Source organism: Mastigoproctus giganteus, chromosome 10, assembly GCF_048544385.1.
Source record: "Mastigoproctus giganteus isolate SK-2022 chromosome 10, ASM4854438v1, whole genome shotgun sequence".
Lineage (NCBI taxonomy): Eukaryota > Metazoa > Arthropoda > Arachnida > Uropygi > Thelyphonidae > Mastigoproctus > Mastigoproctus giganteus.
Genome location: NC_143584.1, coordinates 170,313,979 through 170,336,329, shown reverse-complemented (window position 1 = coordinate 170,336,329; position 22,351 = coordinate 170,313,979). Strand labels below are relative to the sequence as shown.

At 34.9% G+C, this 22,351-nt stretch overlaps 1 protein-coding gene across 8 annotated transcripts in view; it reads left to right on the top strand.

Annotated features, from left to right (window-relative positions):
* Nucleotides 1-22,351, top strand: part of Tlk (Tousled-like kinase) — a 651,915-nt gene that overhangs the window by 316,367 nt on the left and 313,197 nt on the right. For 7 of the 8 annotated variants that reach the window (XM_090383577.1, XM_090383580.1, XM_090383576.1 and 4 more), the window contains one exon: nucleotides 14,317-14,401. In XM_090383577.1, coding sequence (XP_090239703.1) covers nucleotides 14,333-14,401 — 69 coding nt within the window. In that variant the 5' untranslated portion in view covers nucleotides 14,317-14,332. Of the gene's footprint in view, nucleotides 1-12,235; nucleotides 12,860-14,316; nucleotides 14,402-22,351 lie in introns of those variants that run through there. The other variant, XM_090383578.1, reaches the window with a different exon arrangement.

Below are 22,351 nucleotides of genomic sequence, written 5' to 3'. Positions count from 1 at the left end.
CAGTGTAAGCTTAATTAAATTTTCATATTGCCTTCTGTGGTCGGAAACACCTTATCGATGCGAGAGGCCAACGAAGGTGACAACAGTTTGTGCAGAGTAACAGAAGAGCTATAGGCATTCAAACCATTCGGTACAACATTAGTAACCAAAGAGGCATTTGAGAACGCACAACTCATTGCACCTTGCCACGGATGAGGTACCCCAACCGACGGCCGAACTGGGTTCTACTCTTCGCAGCGAAGTACGGCTAAGGCGGCCTCAGGAACACTGAATAGTGAAGAATTAGCAAAACGTGGGCTGGTCTAACGAATTCCCTCTCACGCTGATGAAAAGGACCCGAATATGGGGAAAACAGCATGAGTTTATCGATCGATCTATCCTGTCAGCTGCCAACAGTACAGGCGGTTGTCCTGGTGGTTGTGGCGGGGACAATGTAATGGTGTGGAAATTGTGTTCGTGGTGTACATTTGTATCCTTGATAGTATTGGTGTAATTTTTTTATGTCACAGGTTACCTGGAAATAGTTTCTGACCAGAGAGACCCCTTCATGGCCGCAGTGTATCCATTTGTGAATGAACCCTTTCAACAGGATAACATGCCGTGTCAGAAGGCTAGATTAAGAAGTAATTGCGCCTGCTGTTCCCAAATAGCAGGAACCGGAAGTCGTTAACCCAGACAAAGGTTTTCCAATCCTCCACCGCCTAGCGTTGGCACTCCTGCGCTCACAGTAACTGCCTTGTTGTTTGTTGATAGGAGAGTGGATCCTGGTTTGGTCTTCTACTTTGAAACTCCATCAGTGACTAGTGCGACGAGCTGTGCGTTCTGAAATGCTTCTGTTTACCACTGCTGTATTGAGCTGTTGTGCGCCGACTGTAGTCTTTCTATTATCCTGCACATATATAGTTATCTTTCGTTGGCTTTCATCGCAGGATCGCTGTTGGTTAGATGCCTTTGGTTATTGGACTAATCTTGAAACACCCGAGACAGTCGTAATGAAAACCGTTACAGGATTGCGGTCTGTATCCAGGCAACTGGCTACAGAACACACATGTCATTGGATTTGTAGTGAGATATTTTTAAACAGCTGGCAGAAGGAAGTTTTTGTGACTGCAGTGATATTTGAGGAGCAGTATAGCATTTATTAGGGTTGTGTATAAATGGATTTTTCTCGAGAATTGTATGTGTTTTGGAACATTACCTTGCATTCGAATCATCTTTGAAATGCTAAGAAACTGCAACTGCATTCGGTAACGACATATAAGCCATTGATCAACATAAGAGCAGTCCTTTTCCAATCGCTGATTTCAGATAACAGAATTTTGTATTTGTACTTTTTTTATTATTTATTTATTTATTATACGCGCTTCAGTATAGTTCCGTTAAAATAGCATACTCTTCAAACAAAATAGCCCGACAATTATTGCTTCCGTCTTCTGTATATCACCTGGGAAAGTCTTGGAGGAGTTAAATGTCCTAAAAATAAGGGCGGGGGGGGGGGCACTGTTCCAACACTGTTTCGGGAGAAGGGCCCCCCCCCCTACGACCTCGGAAGCTCTGGAGCAACTGTGCCACTGCACCATTAGTAAATTTTCCTTGCTAGTACTATAACAGAGGGAGAAGATTTGTTTACCTTCTACTCTCTCAGAAATGTGCTCATCGGTCCGTATACTCGTATACCAGAGGACAGATAGAAAGTATGGAACTCATTTCGGTTCCCTTTTTGACATGAAATTAAAAAAAAAAAAAATTCAAGTAAATTTTATGGTAGCATATACCATGATTTACCGCTTATGGTGATCACGGATAATGTTATATATCATTCGTGTAATGTTATCACTTTTATGAAGTCCCGAAATGTACAGGAATACATTTAAAAAAAAAAAAAAAAAAAAAAACATTTATTGTAATCTACTTTTCGGTTTATGTTCCCCCTCCCCCATCGGGAGTTTATGCATGTGCAGTGGAATTGATTGAGTAACATCTCGATTTTGTCCGTCATGTTGCGTGTCTAGTTACTGCTGTTGCTTCTTAGATCCGCGAAAGAAAGTAATGTTTCTGAACTCCTACCAGTTTTATTGGTATACAGTATAGCATTAACACTTTTCTAATTCTTGATTTTAATACCCTTTTTTATTTGTTTTTAATGGTTTGTTTGGATTTCCAGAACCATTATGACTACATTTTTATTGATGACTTTCTCGAAGAAATAGTTGACAGTCAAAATTAAATTATTTTATATTGCTTGATTGTAATGTTTTTTTTTTATTATGTACACATTTCAGCTCTGCGTCAATAAACAACACCGAATAGCTGAATTCTTGTTTCATCAGTTATTGTTAAGAATTAAAAATTAATGACAATAAGCGGCTCCTTCCACTGTATTTATTTCCTTTCAATACAGAACACGAAGAAAGGTGCATTCAATATAACGATTTTTTAAATGTCACACGTCAAATTAAGAGAACTTGCAAAAATGCAAAACTCCTTATGTGCAAATTATTGACTTAGGTTTTGATTACTCACGGTCCGTGAAAAATCCTTGATTATCCGGATGCTGACCGCGGTCCACCAGTTGGTGACCCTTGATATATACAGTGTTGTTCGTAGATGTGTCTCCGCCACTCTATAGATTTGCGTGTTCCTAACATTTGCATTTTTCCTGGACGTATTTTGGACTTATCGTAACGCTTTGAAGATTACCGTTATGTAGTAATGTAGCATTTACGTTACCCCTTAATGTGTGTCTAACTTTCAATGAGTGCTAAAAGTGAATGTGGGCGTACGTATAACTGGTTATATTACCTTGTCCTTGGCTTGTTTTCTTATTGTAGTCTCAACCTTATCGTTTTTATGCTCTATACTTGGAAATTAAAGTTCTGTTGTTTTTTTTACAAATATATTGGCATAATTGTTGTTGTTGTTTTTTTTTTTTTTTTTTTTTTTTTTCTTTGATCCTCTATTTTTATAAGACTTTAGTCTTGCTAACCACGATTTTACCAAACGCCGTATTTTTCCAGAAAAATATCCACGGCGGCTGGCGAAGAATACCTGTATTCTTCATAGAATTGCATCAAAAACAATTAAAAGAATGAATTCATGTCTTTCCGAGCATGGCGGACATTTCTAGCATATTCTGTAATAGTTTTAATTAAATTCTGAATTCGTTTCTAATATTTTGTTCTGTTGCAAACCTGGTTGCATTTTAATTGGATAACCTTGTATATGTATGTGTGACTAATAATACACTGGGAGTTAAATGATTTACCGTGTAATAATACAATAAAACTTGCGAACTCAACTACATAGTAATATGGAATACATATCTTCATGCTCTGTATATCTTCATGTACACTAAAAATAGATACAAGTTGTTATATACAATGATTTTGCTATATTCACAAGCACCTGCTTTGCATAATTGATGGGTACGTTGGCCAACACCATAAATATGTAAATAAAAATAATCAATACATTACTTAGTATAAATTTCCTGCATAACAAAGGGCAAAGCAATGTGTAAAATAGGTAATTGGAAACATAACATAGTTATTGTATTTACCATCTTGTGTCTATTTTTAGTGTATAGGATCTTCCATGGAGCATGTACAAATTAAGATCTGTAGAAGATTTATTTTTGTTGATTATAAGTATACTTGCAGTGCTTTACTAGAGAAAATATATTTTTTCACTCATAAAGGATAAAGCACCACTGAAATGTGATCATCACTACATGCAAAACTTTTAATTTTAATGCTGGAAGTTAATTTTAGGACCATTATAAATCACAATAAAAAATTATATAATGTACATGTGCATTATAATTTACGTAACATAAAAGCATGTGACAAATTGAGTTATGTAATTCAGTACTAGCAATTCATAATGCATTAAATGAAAAATAATAATGTAAAAAAGAATGTAAACAATATTAAAAAAAAAAAACATTCAAACTGTGTACGTTTCTACAAGAATAATAAAAAGAAATACTTAAAGTTTTTTTTTTTGTTTTTTTTTTTAAATTTATTCCTATATTAGGGATCTGTTCCATTTTTGTTTCTATGTAATTAATTTTGTTTTTTGCAAATTCTGTTTGGTATTATTCCTTTTACTTTAGACTTCTTTTTATGTACAAATTTTGGACACACTTTTTATGTACAAATCTAGATATTCTACGATGGTATCCAGCATATATATAGCGCATTCCTAACAATTCCTAAGGATTATTTTGTTGTAATAATAAAAAATATATATAATAAAAAATGCATGTGTTACTTATAGAATTAAGAAAGTTTTTGTTGTTCATTTTAGTGACAGTGGAGTCGCTATATCCACCTTGAATATGGGAGCTATGTGTTATCTTTGTCACAAAAAAAAAAAAAAATTCCGTGTAGTAGTCATTTATGTGCAGTTATAAAATTCTTCTACACTATTTATTTTTTTTTTTTTTTAGGTCAAAATCAACAATTCATTCAAAAACTCAATTTACGAAAACATGGTTTCAAACGTCACCTATTTTATGTGTCCGAAACTTTGCCACATTTCCAAAAATAACAATGAACAACAAATTTTAATCCTGTAATTTTTATCCCTTCCACAATGGATTTTGATGAGCCGAACCCAAATTTGAAGTCAGATATTGCTTAACACTCATCGATTTAGGAGAGGAATGCAAGTTACGCTTATTGAAATTTTTAGTGAAATTTTAATATGCATTACAATAAACAACTTAAAATATAATCCCCCCTTTGCTTAGGATCAGCTGATCAATGTCTAACAATAGACTGTGAACATACTAGGCTTCTACCTTCCTTGGTAACATTTCTCCGTTTGTTTGGCAGAAAAGCTATTGAAGCAGGGCAATGCTCTCAGAAGATGGTATATATTCACAGTTATGATTAAAAAGGCTGCATGTGAGTATCAAACGTTTGTAATGTTAATGAATGCGTCATTGGGCTCCAGGAAGATCCCCTTGGACTGGAGAATTCTAACTCCCCAGTCCACATAGAGGTGGTGCTAAAAAGGAGTCGGGTAACAATAGGCCAGTGAGTTTGACTTCTGTGGTAGGGAAGATCATGGAATCTGTGATTAAGGATACGATTCAAACCAATCTGGACAAGTATGATATCTTGAACAGATCCCAGCATGGGTTCGTTAAGAGGATGGTCATGCTTGATCAATCTGATAAATTATTATAATTTAGTCCGTAGACAGTCGGATGCAAGTAACAGTTTTGATATTATGTATCTAGACTGTGGTAAAGCTTTTGATACTGTCCCTTGCGGAAGGCTGCGTTATAAACTGAAAGAAGTTGGAGTTACTAGTAACATCCTACACTAGATCGCAGACTGACTGAAAGGTTGAAGAGACGGTGGGCGGAGGGTTATCATAAATGGTTAGTCTTCAAGATTGAATAGTATGACAATAGAAGTACCCCAGGACTCCGTTTGGGTCCCCTTCTCTTTCTAATTTTCATAAATGGCATTGACTAGGGCATCCAAAGGAGGATTTAAAAGGTTGCTGGTGATTTGAAGGGAAGGATGGTTAAAATGCGAGCCAGGCGATGGTGCTTTAAAAAGAGACTGGATCGGCGGGATATATGATCCGAAAAATGGCAAATAAGTTTAATGCTTTCTAAATATGAGTTTATGCATTTTTGGGGAACAGAAAACCTCAAGTCACGTGAAATATGGGGGAGAGAAGCTAAAGGTGGTTCAAGACAAAATTAATTTAAATGTCTTAAACGTTATGATTCAATCCAACATGAAATTTTTCATGCAGTGAAAACAGGTGGTTAAGAAAGCACAAAATCACATGGTATCCTGTCTATGATTTATAAATCATTCACTTTTGCTGGTAGGGAGGAAAATGTCATTGCCCCTCTATACAAGACGATGGTTAGATTCCATTTGAAATTTTGTATTCACGTCTAGAGACGCATCTGCAAATCGATATACATAGGAAGAATTGTTTAAAAGGTGTGGCCTTCAAATTTCCAGACATCCCGACATATGAGGAGATATAATTGAGAGGTATAAGGCATTGAATGGGTTGAGTAAAATTAATGAGGAAGGTTTGTTTTTCATAGATGAGACAAGAACCAGCGGGAATACAAAAAAAAAAAAAAAAAAATGGATCTAATGAAGTTCACCAATGGGAAACGGGCTGTCAAGCTCTGAAATAAATTTCCTCTCAACGTGTCGGACGCAATGAGTTTGACTAAGGTTAAAGCGGAATTGGATGGTTACCTTGCGGAACGGGAATAGTACGATTTATTTTTGACTGATACAGAAAATGGCCGCTTTCTTTCATCATATGGCCTCTCTGATACTAAAACAGAAGAATGTTAATCTGGACTGTCCCGCTCAAATCAGGAAGGTTGCCTGGCCTAAGCGTTACTTTTCACAAATGATCAACTAAGAATAGTACAAGGCACGGAAATTTTCAGCAGTCATTAAAATGTGTGCCCTTACTGTTTTCTCATTTTATTTTTGATGTCTTTCAGCATTCATCGGAGTGTTCCGAGGTCAACCACGCTTGTTTTGTTTTCATGTTTTGATAACTTGTCCATATGGAAGTATTTGAAATATCTGAGAATTTCCTTATGACTAGTGGTTGAAGCTTTTCACTTTTTGCACTGGGTGCAAGCAAAATTAGGGCTCCTTTGATATCTGTACTTCTATATGAATCGCCTTTTATAGCCAGCGTGTTGGCGCCAGGGACGTTCCTAGGGTATGTTGCGCCTGGGTGCCAATTGAAATTTTCTGCACCTTTTAAAATTTTCATATACACGTGTATGTAAGTTTCAGGTTTTCAGGCGCCCCTTGAACGTTGACGCCCGGGTGCAGTGCAACCCTCTCACCCTCGGGACGGCTCGGCCCTGGTTGGCGCAATGACTGAACTAAATCAAATTGAATAGCCAGTGTTCAGTCAGGCATTTCTTTGAAAAATAATCAGCACTTAATCGGTGGCGCGCCTCCGTAGCCAGGTGGGTAGGAGCAGCAGTGGTAGCACACGCTTCTTGATTAGACCGGGGTTCGAGCCGTGACCACCAAATACGGAGGATGCGGAAAGGTCAGGGAATGACCACCGCATATCCCCGGAGCAATATCGCCTTAGTTGCTAATGCTCCTAAAAACCAAATAACAACAACAACTTAATCGGTATTAAAAATATTTTCAAAACTACTACGACCTCTGTAAATTATGGAAAACGAATGCAAAAAGCAAGAAAGATTGATATCAGTTAACAGTACAGTGCTTTTTTTTTTAATCTCTTAAGATAACTAGTGATGCTCTAAAATGTGTCAGTTTTAATTCTGTTGTATTCATACGTCATTGACTAAGGTTACAACAGTCTATCCAAAGTCCAATGATTAATTTTCAAAATTATTTCATTGCTTAAGCAAACTCCTTCCCCCCGACCATCTCGTGCGGGGTATTAGAAAAAAAAAATAATAAAATAAGTGTACAAACTCTGATCAGAAACTTTAATGAATTATCATATAATCATTAAAATAACGTATATTGTGGGCGGGACCCTAATGTCATCTTTTGAACATGCGCCCACTCGCCGTCCGGCAATTTTTGACTGATAGACATCCGTGTTTTTCGGTCTTCTGATACTGTACACACCCGTTGATTAGTCCCAAAATTAAAACAGAACGTAAAAGGAAAACGATTTGAGTCGATTCAGGAAACCAATCAAACACTACGGATTGCCTAAAAAGCATTCACAAAAGAAGGATGATGGAACAAGCGTGGTTTGCAGAATAAGATTATACTGAAGAACATTAATAATGTAACATTTATTATTGAATAAAATAAATTTTTCGCAACATTCATTAGACTTTTTCATAAAGCATTGTATATTTATAATGCGCTTAATGAAGGAAGTTTTCGAATATTTCTTCATTGATTTTTTTTCCCTTTTCAATCATTTTGCCATGTGTGAATATTCTGAAAATGATTTTCACTCGCCCCCTAATATACATAGAACGAAAAAACACATTTCTCTGTCTTATTTGTTATAGTTGATGTCACTAATTTCTGGTACAAAAAAATAAAGGATTAAGTTAAAATTACAATCAAAACAAATATCTGATGGGTGGTAGTTTCCGTCTCCTTGAAAATTTCAGAGCAATATGTTTTTCTAACAGATGCTGTAAAATGCTACCACAGTTCATCGGCTGATTAAATAGCACGAATTTCTTTTTAGGTTTAAGGAAATCGGTCACATTGTTTTAAATTCAGTTTGTAGTCTACAACAGTATTTCCCAAACTGAGATCCGCGAACCGCTGGGGGTACATAGACCAGTTCCAGGAGATCCACGAAACGGACCCTGTGGAACTGATCAAATTATTCCTTCTATATATAGCAAATTGATGATAAATAAAGTTATATATTTATGTAAAAATAAGAATAAAGTTGTTGTTTTAAATATAAAACTTTGAATATATATATGGGTCCGCAAGCTTTGTTTTGATTGTTGAAAGGGTCCATAAACTTTTTTTTTTTTTTTTTTTGAAAGAATACGCAGATCCGAATAGTTTGGGAACCGCTGGTCTACAAGTTTGAGTTAGCGCACCCAGAGTTGTTTTTTTTTTTTTTTTTGGGTAGGGGGTGGGAGCGATTTTACATTTCATATTGTTAGCTTTTACAAGCGTCAACACCCGATAGTACATTAAATGATCTTTGGGGGTCTTCCATATTTGTGGAAGTCCACAAATATGGAAGCGGCGGAGTTTATCCATTCCATTCGCTGTCACGAAAAATGCACGACTGTCCCTGGGCTTGCAGTACTGTATATGCACGAACATGACATTATGTATTCGTCGTACGCATATGTAATGGCATGTACTGTATACCAGTTAACCTGTTCTGTTACCCTGACGGAGCGTTCTGTTTCTTAAAATTTTCCATTTTGAGTGCTGGACTGCCTTTAATTCAATATAAGCATGGTAACAATGAATATGTAAACACTTCTGGCTTATTTCTGGTTTGAGAATAAATGGAAAGTAGGACTGCCAATCGACCTGCTTTATGTTAAAAAGAACAGCGAAAATTTCGATTTCAACATTTTTACTGATTGATACATTATCGATTTAATTTGATTAACTTAACGGGTTAATTCTGTCAATTTTATGTTCCGACGCCATGACTGAGCATTCTTTTGTTTTATGAAGGTCTCTTGCCATAGTGAAAGGATTAGGTTGACTCTGTATGTATTTACGAGTCAGCCTATAAAGCAGAACACATTTTCGATTTTACTTGTAACCAGTTCAGGAAATATCTAAACACATTACACAAACATAGAATTATACTAATTTATGGCTATTTTACTGATTTTATGTATCATCACTGTACCATGATGAAGTTGAACTAACGTCCAGGAGTCGCTCTACATCAGACACCTGTCAGGAAATATCTCGACACCTGATAGGGAAAAAAACTTCTAAAAAATCAAAATAAAGGACAAATATAATAAACAATAAAAATTAAATAGACGCAAAGTCATTGTACTATTATAAGAATTCCTTTTTGTTTCACTAATTGTTTTTTGTATGAATATGTTAATTTTGATGTGATATATATCGAAAATAAATAAATAATATTAATAAATTATAGGAAATGGTATTTTTCTGTTTGGGGAGAGCAAGTTTCTAGCCTCCCCCCCCCCCAAAAAAAACAAAAATTCTTCCTTTTTTGTATCAGTAATGAAAACGTTGCAAATGTTCGTCCCAATTTTGTTGTTCACACATTGGTACACACGATATTTGTGTTTGACGTACGCATGATAACCATTTTTTTTTGTCGTCACTTCCTTCCAGCAGGTGTCCCAGGATTCCGCTGTGTATCCCGATTGTGAAATTCGAAATATGGTAACCCTAACTTGAAGGTTTAAAATGAGAAGCTTTCATTTAAAACTTTAGGTTAAATACAGAACAAAATTTTTTTAGTTTTTTTTTTATTTATTTCACTATTGAATTTTTCCATGACTTTATTATTATTATTAGCCACTGGGGACATATGTGCCTTGCGGCGTCACCCGAAAAGTTATCCATATTCAAACTAGACAAATAATCACAATTGCAAGATTGTGAGCCGACAAAAAGCGCTCATTGCCTTTATTAAATATTTTTCCAGTTAATAAAATAATGCTAAGTGATATTAGAGGATTTCATGTAAAAAACAAGGAATATGTGATTTCGGTCGTGATTTGTAGTTCAACTTCGAGTGTGTGTGTGTAAACAACGGCCGCCCTTGTAGTATCAAGGGAAGGAATTTGGAATTTAGAAACACTCGCGTGGAAAGTTTCATTTAATAGAAAAATAATGTAATGTCAAATATCACCAGAGATTTAAAAAATAAGAAAAAAAATTTTCTGCTTTTGTACTTTTGTATCTCCTAAATCATGGTAATAATTGTACTAAATTATGGTAATGATTTAAAAAATAAAAGTCAATTTAATGCATAGTAACGAATGGGCCTGGTGTACTGGGGTCCATGGTTGAGAAAAAATAGATACGTACAATGATAACCCAGTTAAAAAAAAAAAAAAAAAAAAGAAGAAGAAAAAAAAAAAAAAAAAAGACTCGTTAGTTTTGAAAGCTACTGCCTGCTACTTATTATTGTATATTTTATTATATTACATTAAACTGGGTTATCATTGTACGTATCTATTTTTTTTCTCAATTTAATGCATGTTATAAACCTTGGTATGAACATACAATGAACAGGGTACTTAATTCCCTGTAATTGAAACAGTTTCATAATTAATCAGTTTAATGATTACTAATCAATTAATAATTAATTAGTAATCATTAAACTACAGATTTTCATCTGTGAGATTATCGTGTATTCCCTTGTTCTCTAAGAACCAGTTGTACAGACCTCTAATCATCTGGGGTCCCCGCGGTGGCGGTATGATAGTTTCGCCACTACAATTCATAAATTAGCTTATTTACTTTTAAATTTGCTTCTTGTAAACTAAGGTAAGACATAGTTTTATTATCTCCTTTTCTGTACAGATTTCTAGTTATGCAACACCGAAAATAATTTGTGTTGCTGTTTGGATGAAACAAGTGTGTTTGCGCGCGCGGTGCGGGATTTAGACATGTAGAGGCCCCACAATATATAATTATGGATTTTTATCCTCGTTGGATAGAAATGGCGAAGTTCCAAGCCATGACTTTATTGACTTATTCCTAAATCCTGTATATGTGTATAATCAATGTTTTATAGATTTCGGAGTATGTGATAAATTTATTTGGTATATTGCATATATAACGAGATAAAACAGACGAATTGTTGTCCACCAAAATATGCCTGTCTGTTCCAATATAATATATATTGGAATAGCCTTTACATACAAGTATAGAAATCGTGAAATAATAAATTTTCAGTTGTAAAAGGACAAAAGCCACATATTTTTTAAAACCTAAAGGAATAATTTATAAGCCACTGAAGAGACTAACAGAAGATGAGAGAGAGATCGAGATCGTGGTCCAAGCATGTAAACAGGTTACATTTGTATGCTTGTACTAGGAGCTCTTAGAGAAGATGGGTTAGTTTACCATGTCATTATACTGATATATAAAAAAAAATCTTCTCCCCCCCCCCCAAATATCCAATAACGGGTCCCCCTCCCATTTTTTTCGGTTTCCAGTAGATTGTGTGCCTTAGTTTAGACTTGAATACAAGTGTATTGCCCACTCCGCTTTGTTGCTATTAACTTGTTTTTTTTTTTTTTTTTCCATTCTCCTTTTAGTACGCTTTTATTCATATTGCATATACTACGGACACCTAATAATATATGCATATTATTCGTTGGGTGACATAATTATTAAACAGCAGTTTATTCATTGATAGAAATCGCTCACTGAATGATCCACACTTATTTGATATCCTTTGCTATTAAATGTTAAAAAGTGTGGAACAAAAGCAAACCAATTGAATAATAGAAGTAACAATTGTAAACAAATATTGTTGGTTGCGAGAATACTTAAATGCGAAGCCGGGAGTTATGTACGTCAGACACGGTGGGAATGCCCGTATTTGCGTGTTCGAATGTTGTTAGGTGAGCTTCACTAGGGACGGACGACGCGTGACTGGAGCCCCTCCCGTTAATACATCGAAAACCCCCTCCGATACTTAGCTACTTGAACTGTCCTCCTTGCCAGTTCCAGAGGTTAAGCCTTAGGTTGGTTATTTAGGATGTATTCTATCGGGCTCCTTGGCAGCATGGGTGAGAACCCTGCGTAAGTCTGTGTCTGCGTCGCGCCCACTCCTCCACTGTGGCTGAGCAGAGTCATGTCCAGTTGCCATTCGCATGTCTTGTTTGTTTCGTGTCGCCTAATGTTTGTAGTGATAGTCGCTTCTGGGACTACTTGAGCTATGCTGCAAAACTCGAACATTTCCGAAGGTCATGTTTGGCCGTGATTAAACCTGTAGCTGAAATGCCGCAGCGAGTGCTTCATAGTGAAAGCTGTGCTAGATATATGCACAGTTTGATAGCGTCAAACGTGCAGGTATTCATGGCAGTGTGCTGATGTACACGTAGTCGACACTACTGCTGCTGCCTGCTGTGCGGTCAAGCTTTGTTCCCCAGTCTCCTGCCTCCCTAGACAACGCCTAGGAGACAGTATGGTGATGACAATGTCTGTAGTTAAGCCAGGCCTTTGTCGCCCTTGAAAGTGCCATTTCAAATATGAAGTTCCCCTTCGCTCTACGAAAATCGCGTATTAAACTGTAGCAGTGTAATTGTTCCCCATGTTCCTGAAGAGTGTTCCTGTAATTGGGTCAACAGTCCTTTCTTTTTTAACACCTGGCGTCATTTGGCCGAACTGTCATGAAACCTATGGTATACCACATTACAGGATTCTTTTACATCAAGCTTAATTTTAAGTATAACTTATTGTAGCAGTTTGCATTAATAGTTTACTGATGAATATCAGGAAAGCAAATACTCAGCATAATCTATGAATGCATGCTACAGTTGCTATTCCATATAAGATTGGGGTTTAAATTCACATCACTTTATATTACCAAGGTCTTAATATCATTAATTTTTAGTTTGCATGTTTCATGGGCTAAAATTAAAATGGTGAATTTATTCATGTCAAGAATAATTGAAATAAAATATCACTATAAATACTGTTCAAGTTTAAATGTGTTTATTTTGCAGTGCTTAACAGATATTCAATCTTGAAAGTCGTTTTCAAGGCAGTTTTTTTTTTTTTAATAGTATGCCACCTCATTGGGAACATTCATGCTAAAGGGGTTCTCTTGTAGTATTATATTGATTGTTAGTACCAAAGGGTTTTTTTTTTTTTTTTGTTCTGTTCTGTTTTTTATATTTACTCCTTTTTTTCTACACACACACATTTTATTACTGCAATAAAGATTAACACATACATATTGCAAATGCAAGAAAGCAGCAAAATGGACACACACACACACACACACACACACACACACACACACACACACACACACACACACACACACACACACACACACACACACACACACACACACACACACATTAAAATAGATACAAAGAATAAGGTGTCAATTCTAAAATCGTATTGTAACCATAAAAGTTAAATTACATCATAAAGGTTAAATTGTAATCATAAGGTTAAAAAAACATGGCCTTGTTTTTCATGATGCTATCCACAATTGACAATAATATCATATATCATTCAAAATCACTTGAAGTGCTGCTATGAAGAATGACATATATGTTTTAAGAAACACTGTCATTTAATGATGGTAATATTAATTTTTATAATTTTTCCCTTTAATTATTACTTGTTGCAACATTTTTTTTCAGCACATTTATTATTATTAATTTTTTTTTTTTTTTTTTTTTGATATTTCAGCAACACAAATCATCAATGTAGAGCAGAAAGTACAATATAATAAATCAATTCTGTAAATTCTTTAATGCAATATTATCTCCCCATTTATACATTAGGTTTTTTTTTTTTTTTTTTAGTTAACATACAGCAGAAACTTAATTTCAGAACCTGACAATATGAGATGGAATTTTTTTTTCATTACTGATTCTCTGTGATATCACTTGATTGTAAATTAATATTAATTTATCATAAAATGATAAATTAAGTTAAATGTTCAGTAGCATGCCTCTTAGAGAGAGAGAGAGAGAGAGAGAGAGAGAGAGAGAGAGAGAATAAGGAAGTGGAAGTGTATCTACTTAAAAGTTTTCCTTATATAAATGTTTTTAATAATATAAAGAGAAATCCATAACTGGTATAGTAGTATATATATTTTCTCTTTATTTGATTTTTAAAGGTGGATTACTGACACAATGGATAACCTCCATAGCTTAGATCCTCGTAAACAAGAGCTTCTAGAGGCCAGGTTTCTTGGAAATAGGGTAAGTGTAATGTTAAATACAGCATTTGATTTGAACCATTGTGATGAAATTTATTTATTAATATTCATTGAATTGGAATTTGATAAAATCAAGAATTATATGTCATATTCACATGTAATGGTTTTGAATGTTATTGAAAGAATAAATCAAAAACTGCCCACATCTCTTCCAAATATTAGGCTTAATATTCTGTGTTTATATGACAACTTTATTTCTTAAAGTTCAGTTACAAAGACATTCTGTTGATAAAGTAAAAGGTAAAGGGAGATAGCTTTGTGCTGACCTTTGTGAATTTTGTATAGATTGTCAGATAACAGTAATCTTTAATAGCTATTAATGGTATTTCATTTCTAATTATCATTCAAGTGATAAAGTATTTTTTACATTTTATTTAAAACATTAATGTGGCAGGTATAATATATGATGCACAGATGCATTAAAGCTTGGATAGTCATGTATAAAAAGTCATTGTCACTAGCTTTTCTCTCCCCCCCCCCAATTTCCGGTGTAATTAAGGTAACTCTTATCCATTATGCATGAAATATTGATATGACTAAGAATGAAAATATTCTGTTACCCTTGATTTAATATGTGATTATGCTTAATGCATATCTGAATTCTTAGGTGGATTTCATTTCAAAAGCTGCACCTGCTTTTAGGGTAGTAGGTGCAAATTCCTTTTTATTTTGTTAGAATGCATAAGTTTTAATCCTTGTAAAAGTTTGTTACCATTCCTATTATATTTTAGAAAAGTCAATAATAGTATAAAACAAATATTATATTATGACATTAGCATTATATTTTAAAGACAAATTTCTGTTTGCATCTGTATTTATAATTATTAAGTTAACTATTAATATAATTTCTTATGTAAGAAGCTAAGATATGGTCATATTCAATGAGAATGAGAGTATTTTCTTATAAACTGTTCACAGGGTAAAATAATACGAAGAGGGGAAAGGAGGATCGAATAAATATTGCAGTGCATTATGGATGGGAGAGGATATAGCACAAATGTTGTGTATTACAGGTTTTTCATTTAAAAAAAAATTATTAATATTAATTAAATGGCATGAATTGTATACAGATTTGGTGCTCCTAGTTCAAGAAGGATGCAGATATGTTGAAGAAAGGGGAAAAGAGCAACAATGTTACTTATTGAGAGAGTGGCTTCAGTTTTTTGGATTGCAAAGCCCCAATCAAATGCCTGCATGATGACTTGATTGAGGTATCCATGTTTTGAAAGGCTTTAATAAATCAAATAATGTGGATATATTTTTATTTTGTACATAATACAACCTAGGTGACATGCACCAAAATTAAGGAAAGATAATTGTAGGGTAGGTATAAGAAAAGGGATATTAACTGTTGGAATAACATACTGCCTAATTTTGTAGAACTGGTGAACTTATATAAATTTAAGAATGGGTTGGACAGATATCTAGATGGAATCAGATGACGTATTTTTTTTTTTTTGTTTTGTTTTTTTTTTTTTTAGACTAATGCTGAATAAACCCTGGCTTTGCATTAATTTTCCTTTATGACTACTACTAATACCAGTTGGATTGTTATATATTCTACAGTCCATGTGCATCATATACCATATTGCTCCAGTCTGCTGTGTCCATAGAAGTATATGTTCATCAGAGTTGTTGTAGCCTACACAACAGTTTTCATGTTGTGCAAGCTAAAAAATGTGAAATAATTCATGGGGTGGGGGGTTCCTGCTCCTTCTTCCCAAGTTTGACTAACTGCAGTTGCAATTGAAAGGCCTTTAAGAATTTCTCCAGTGTCCAGCAGGGTTTAAGCTCTTCAAGTGAGTAACAAGTGGCAAAACCACTATACTCTGCTAGAGAGCTACTAATTGTAGTATTTTGTTATGTAATGATGGGACGAGAATGGGACAAAGCTGCCATTGTAAATTGCAATTTACAGTAATTTCATAGCATTTTATGATGTTTTTATAATATAAAATGCATGATTCATGGTGCTGATATAGGTTATATGCTAGTATAAAATATATAATATTATAAATTAAAACTCAGTCAACTTAATAAATAGATATCGGTTAGGTGCAGACAAACAACAACATTTTAATAGTGACTGTGGTAATGCTGTACAATTTACTATTAATATCTACAAAAAGCAATGACTTTACATGGATAACACATTAATTATATATTGTTATATCATCACTTCTGGAATAACTTTTTTCAAGTTATACTGTGTAGATTCCTTTTTATAATAAGATTAAGATGTATACAGGTGGCTAACAGAATAACAGATATATTTTTATACCAGAGCCCTGTAACATATGTGCAAAGGAGGAAACTGGTGGATACCATCAGTGGTTTGATGTGCATTTAACTACTCATAGTCCTGACAATGTCCATCTGCATGTCAAGTGGTGCTTGATGCATAAGCCATGAAGTAGTGAATAGTGGTAGAATGTGATATGGCCCGACAAGCCATCCTTCAGCATTTTCACAGTGAACGAATTTTTTCTTTTCTTTTTTTTTTTTTAATGAAAACTCCAAACACAAGGGGCATAAAAACTTGTAGTACTTAATACCGTGCATAGTTTGAAGGTTAAGAAAATATTTGTTGACTTTACATTTGAATTTCTGTAGATTGTACTTTTCAGGAAATTTGCATGAAGTGAAGGAAGGGCGCTGCGGAAAACAGAAGTTGAAGGAGTACATGAGGAAGAAGAAAAGTTGCTTTTGTGAGAGTTTGGAGTTGGACAGTAAAAGTATGTTAACTGTTTGTGGCATGTGTTCAGTGTTTTGGAAGAGAGTGCAGGAATTATAGAAGCCAATTCAGAAGAACACTGCCCGTGTAAGTATCTATAGAAAAGGCATACAGCACAAACAAAACATCTATGAGACAAAGAGTGGAGAGACTCTATTAGAGATGAGCCATTAATTAACTTAACTGCCCTATTTTGAATGGAATCTAGAAGCCTGAGAAAGGTTTTGGGGGCACCGCCTCAGATGTGGGAACAATATTCCATGGTAGGATGGATTTGTGATTTGTACAGAGTGAACAGCTATTTGAAAGAAAAGTAATGCCAAGAACGAAAGAGAAAACCAAGTTTAATAGATGAAGTGGAAGTGATATTTGTAATGTGCTTATGCCAAGAGAGAGAGATTAGAAGTCAGGGTAATCCCCAATAGAGATATATGATCTTGCCTACTAATTGGAGTGTAATCGAAGATAAGCATAGGAGCAGAAAAATCATTTTTGTGAGATATAATACTGAACTGAGTTTCAGAAGGATTGAAATCAATTAAGTTATCTTTGCCCCACTGGAGGTCAGCATTTAAAGAATTGGTAGTGGGTATTCAAGAAGTCAAAGCTGTTTGTACAGGGCAAGGTTTCTCAAACTGGAAAGTGGAATTCAATGTGCTATCATCAACAAAATTATGTATAGGATTTCCGGTCAGTGAAAGGTCATTAATATGCAAGAGGAAAAGAGTGGGAGAAAGAACTGAACCTTGGGGAACACCAGTATTAATGGAGAAGTTAGAAGACAGAGAGCCATCTATCATCACCCACATTGAGCAGTCACAGAGAAAACTGTATACCCAATTACGAAAACAGTTAGCAAACCATAAGATGGAAGCTAATTTAGAAGATCCTTTGAAATGTCAAGAGCAACTACTTAAATTTAACCAAACTTTTCCATTGAATTTGTCCATAGATTGGTAACATAAGCTAGAATATCACCAGTGTATCTTTGGCATCAGCAAAACTATGGATAGGATTTCCGGTCAATGGAAGGTCATTAATATACAAGGGGAAAAGAGTGGGAGAAAAAGTGAGCAGTCAGAGAGAAAACTGGATACCCAATTACAAAAACAGTTGGTAAACTGTAAGATAGAAACTAATTTAGAAGATTCTTTGAAATGTCAAGAGCAACTGCTTGAATTTTACCAAACCTTTCCATTGAATTTGTCCATAGATGGGGGTAACATAAGCCAGAATATCACCAGTGGATCGACACAGTTGGAATCCATACTGGAAATCTTTGATCACAAGGAAGATTTATAGATAGTTTAAGAGTTGATGGTTAATTGATATCTTCATTATTTTCAAAAGAGTAAAAGTAAGTGCAATGGAATGATAATTGGTTGGAAGGGATTTGTCGCCCTTTTTAGGAACTGGCTGTATATGAGCAAGTTTCCATGCAGAAGGAAAACACCTTTGGAATAAGAAAGAAAACAGGTGATAAAGAACAGGAATAAGTTCAGGAGCACATGTTTTAAGAATTAGTGGAGAAATACCATCAGTACCTGGCACTTTGTTAGCATCAAGGTTGATCAAAATGCTCTGGAGCACAAGTTTTTGAAAACAAAGGGAGAAATACCATCAGGACCTGGAGCCTAAAATCCTTCTGACATCCTTTTGATGGAAGACCACAGGAGGCACTGAATGGAGCGCAAAAGGAATGGTATGAGGTGGTTTACCAAGATCATCACTACATAAGTTAGAAGAAAAATAGAATGCTAGCAGGTCAGCTTTATCTTTGCTGAAGTGGCAATAGAACTATCTGGTTTTGCAAGGTGGTGGGAACAGAGATATGCAAAAGTTGCGGCCAATAGCTTTGATAAGAGACCAGAATGCTTAACTACCATTTTGACACGAGATAAGTTTTCTACTTTTAGCCTGTTCAAAATCTAGTTTGGACTGATTAATAACTGCTTTACAATTGTGAGCTTTGGTGTAGTCAGAAAATAAACCTGGAGATTTGTAAATAAGCTAATTACGACATGTAACATTCTTCTCATGAACAGCCCATTTAGCACATTTATTGGAATACCAAGGTTTAGATAAAGGACGAGATTTTAAGGTGGAGTGTGGAATAAAGGATTCCATCCCTACAAGAGCAATTTCACTGACACAATCTGAGAAAACGGATGAATTTGATATCAGCAGATTTAAACCAGTAATCCAATCAAGGAAAAGAAGAAAAGAAATCTAGCAGATCATACCATTTTGCATTCTTGTAATGCCAAACAACACTAGGTTGAGAATGAACACAAGGTAAATATTCCATTGGAGAAGAGACCATCACCTTGACTGTGGACTTAGAAGAGTTGTTTGTGAGAAAAAGATCAAGTGTGTTGGCTGTGTGGTTAGGACTGTTTCGTATTTTTTTTTTTTTTTTTTTTTTTTTAGGTAAATGAACAATGTGCGAGGTCATTAATAATTGTAAAAGCCTTAGCATCTCAACCAGCTGGGTCTGTGTGGCTAGAAAACGGAAGCCAGCTAGTGTCAGGAACATTAAAATCACCAAGGAAAATTACTTCACTTAGAAAAGTTGGACTGGGGAAAGTCAAGTCTCAAAGAAAGAAAGGAAGTCAAAGAATTCCAAGTGATTAGTGGAGTTGGGAGAACGATTGGGGCAACAGATGAATTTGATAGAATGTGGTAGAGAGATTTTAATCCAGAGAAGATCGAAAAGAGGCGATTCCAAATTATTGTCTGTGACAGGGAATATCAGAACGGACATATTTAGGTATTTGTAACAAACAGAGGGATGAAATGGGAGAGGTGTTTTTTTTTTTTTTTTTTTTTTTGGCCGATGTTGCATAACCTTGCTTTCTTGCATCGTGTGCCTCATGCATAATGCTAATATGCACAAGTACCACCTTTGAAGCAAAAGGAATCATACAGCAAATAATTCAGACAACTTAGATGAGTAGTGTTTGACTCAACCAATAACTGGGATTCTGTCAGAAAAAGTACATGGGTTTGGCCGACTATAAGTGAAAATAAACATCATTGAGATTAGAACTGGGACCACATATATTTGTGAAATGAACAAGGAAGTGTTTGGGAGGTTTAGATCTTTTTGCAGATAAGTTTGTTCTAGTTTCTCAGATAAGGATCTCTGCACCTGTGAACTATATTTTCAGAAGTATCAGCATTCGATAGTCAAGGCTGGCAGCAGTTACCTGGCATGATTTGGGTTTCTCGCATCCTAGTATATGTCCATCTCACTGGTACAGGTTATGTCAGTGGTTCCCAAACTGTGCGCCACAGCACCCCAGTGTGCTGCAGCAAACTCAGAAGGGGTGCTACAGGATATTTTTAAATTTCAAGGGAAACACAGCGATACTCAACATCTGTCGGAGCATGAACTACTAGCTCGAGGTAGTTCAGTTTCAACATTACTTATTAAGTTGTTTGGACCTAACTACTTAATAAACGTTTATTAAGTAGTTACATATTTCTTTTGTCCTAGGGGTGCTGTGAAAAAATTACCGAGATACTAAGGGTGTAGTGAACCTCTGGGCTATGTAATCATTAGTACCTCATGCTGCAGTGTTCTTGCCTGTCCATGACTGATGTCTTCCAAAAGATTTTCTTGTTTGAATGTTTGTTGTTTTTGTGTAGTTCCTCAGTTTATTGTTCTAGTGGATTTATTCCCCTCTGTGGTTTATTCATCAATATTGAGTATTATTTTTATTTAAAATTTTTCTGATTATCAATTAATCCATTGAAATTCTGTTATATGAAGTTTTACCCTTGGCTCCAACTCTGGAGATGGTTGCTAATGTGGTTCCAGTTTGTCATTCCCAATCTGTGAAATTTTGTGGAATTATTTTGGATGAGAAATTGTTTTTTCTGCATTATATGAAAATTAATTTAGCTTTATTTAGGATTTTGGGGAATTTGAAATTAGATTTGTCATTGTTGATGGATCAGAGAATTACGAAATACTTTTTTCTTGGTGTTTATTCTCATTTTCTTTATGCATACTTCATTTGGTCTCATTTAGCAAAATTGCCATGGAAGTGTGTTTTGTTTTGGAATTTATGTATGTCAAGTGGTTATATTTTAAATTGAAGTTGAGGTTTGTGTATTCTCATCACGTCTTGTGCCAATGGTTCAGAGTGATTCCTATGCAGACGAAGTGGAGGCCGAAGGTGACTGGATGGATGTTTTATTAAACAAGTGATCGAGCTTGTAAATAAGTTGAATCTGTATTCGGATTTTTGTATTAGGCACTCCCAATATAAAAAGGAAGTTTTTAATTTTATACTGTTGATTAATTTGTATTTTCTATGTTTTTTTTTTTTTTTTTTTTTTTTTGTAATTGGAATTATTCAAATAAAGGATTATATATCTTATATTGACACCAATTCCACATAATATTTTTGTAAGTTTCTTGAGTGGAACCTACAACAGATATTTCAGCTACTGCCTGTCTTCATACTTTCCATTCTTGATTCCCATGTTTCTGCTCCATAAAGGACCCCACTCCATACCAGACATTGTACCAGTTCTTTTCTTAGGCCAATACTTAATTGTAACACATAATATTCTTATTTGCTTCTCAACAGCTTTTTTCACCCATTGCTATTCTTATTTTTATTTCTCCGCTGTTCTTTTCTTTTCCACCCCTATTAGACCTCCCAGATATCTATACTTGCTCATCTGTTGTATTCTATCTCGTCCTGTTTCAGTATTTAACTCATGCCTTTCTCTTTCCATTCTCATAACTTTTGTCTTCTCAGTATTTATTCTCATCCTAAACCTATGAAAACTTTCCTTTATCTTGTTAACCAGTTTCTGCCCTCCTTCTTAAGAATCTACTGACGAGGCTAGTAGGGGCCAGACGTGTTCAAAGCCGCTAAGTGGATTTTTCTTATTTATTGATTTGAAATTATTGTTTTTATAAAACTTTTGATTTAAATTTAGTAGTATAGCATTATTTTGTGATATTTCTGATTAATCTGGTGTATTTATTCTTTACTCGGCCTTGTAGTTGCATAAAAGTATCGGTAAGGGTATCAAATCCACGTATTACAAGTTACAACTCCGCTGAACGAGAAGTTTTTTAGCCATATTTAGCCGCTTATTGAATATTTTTTACATCAAATTATTTTTTGTAAGTAGCTTATAGACCTAGTAAGTATTCTTAGTTTATACTGAATCGAG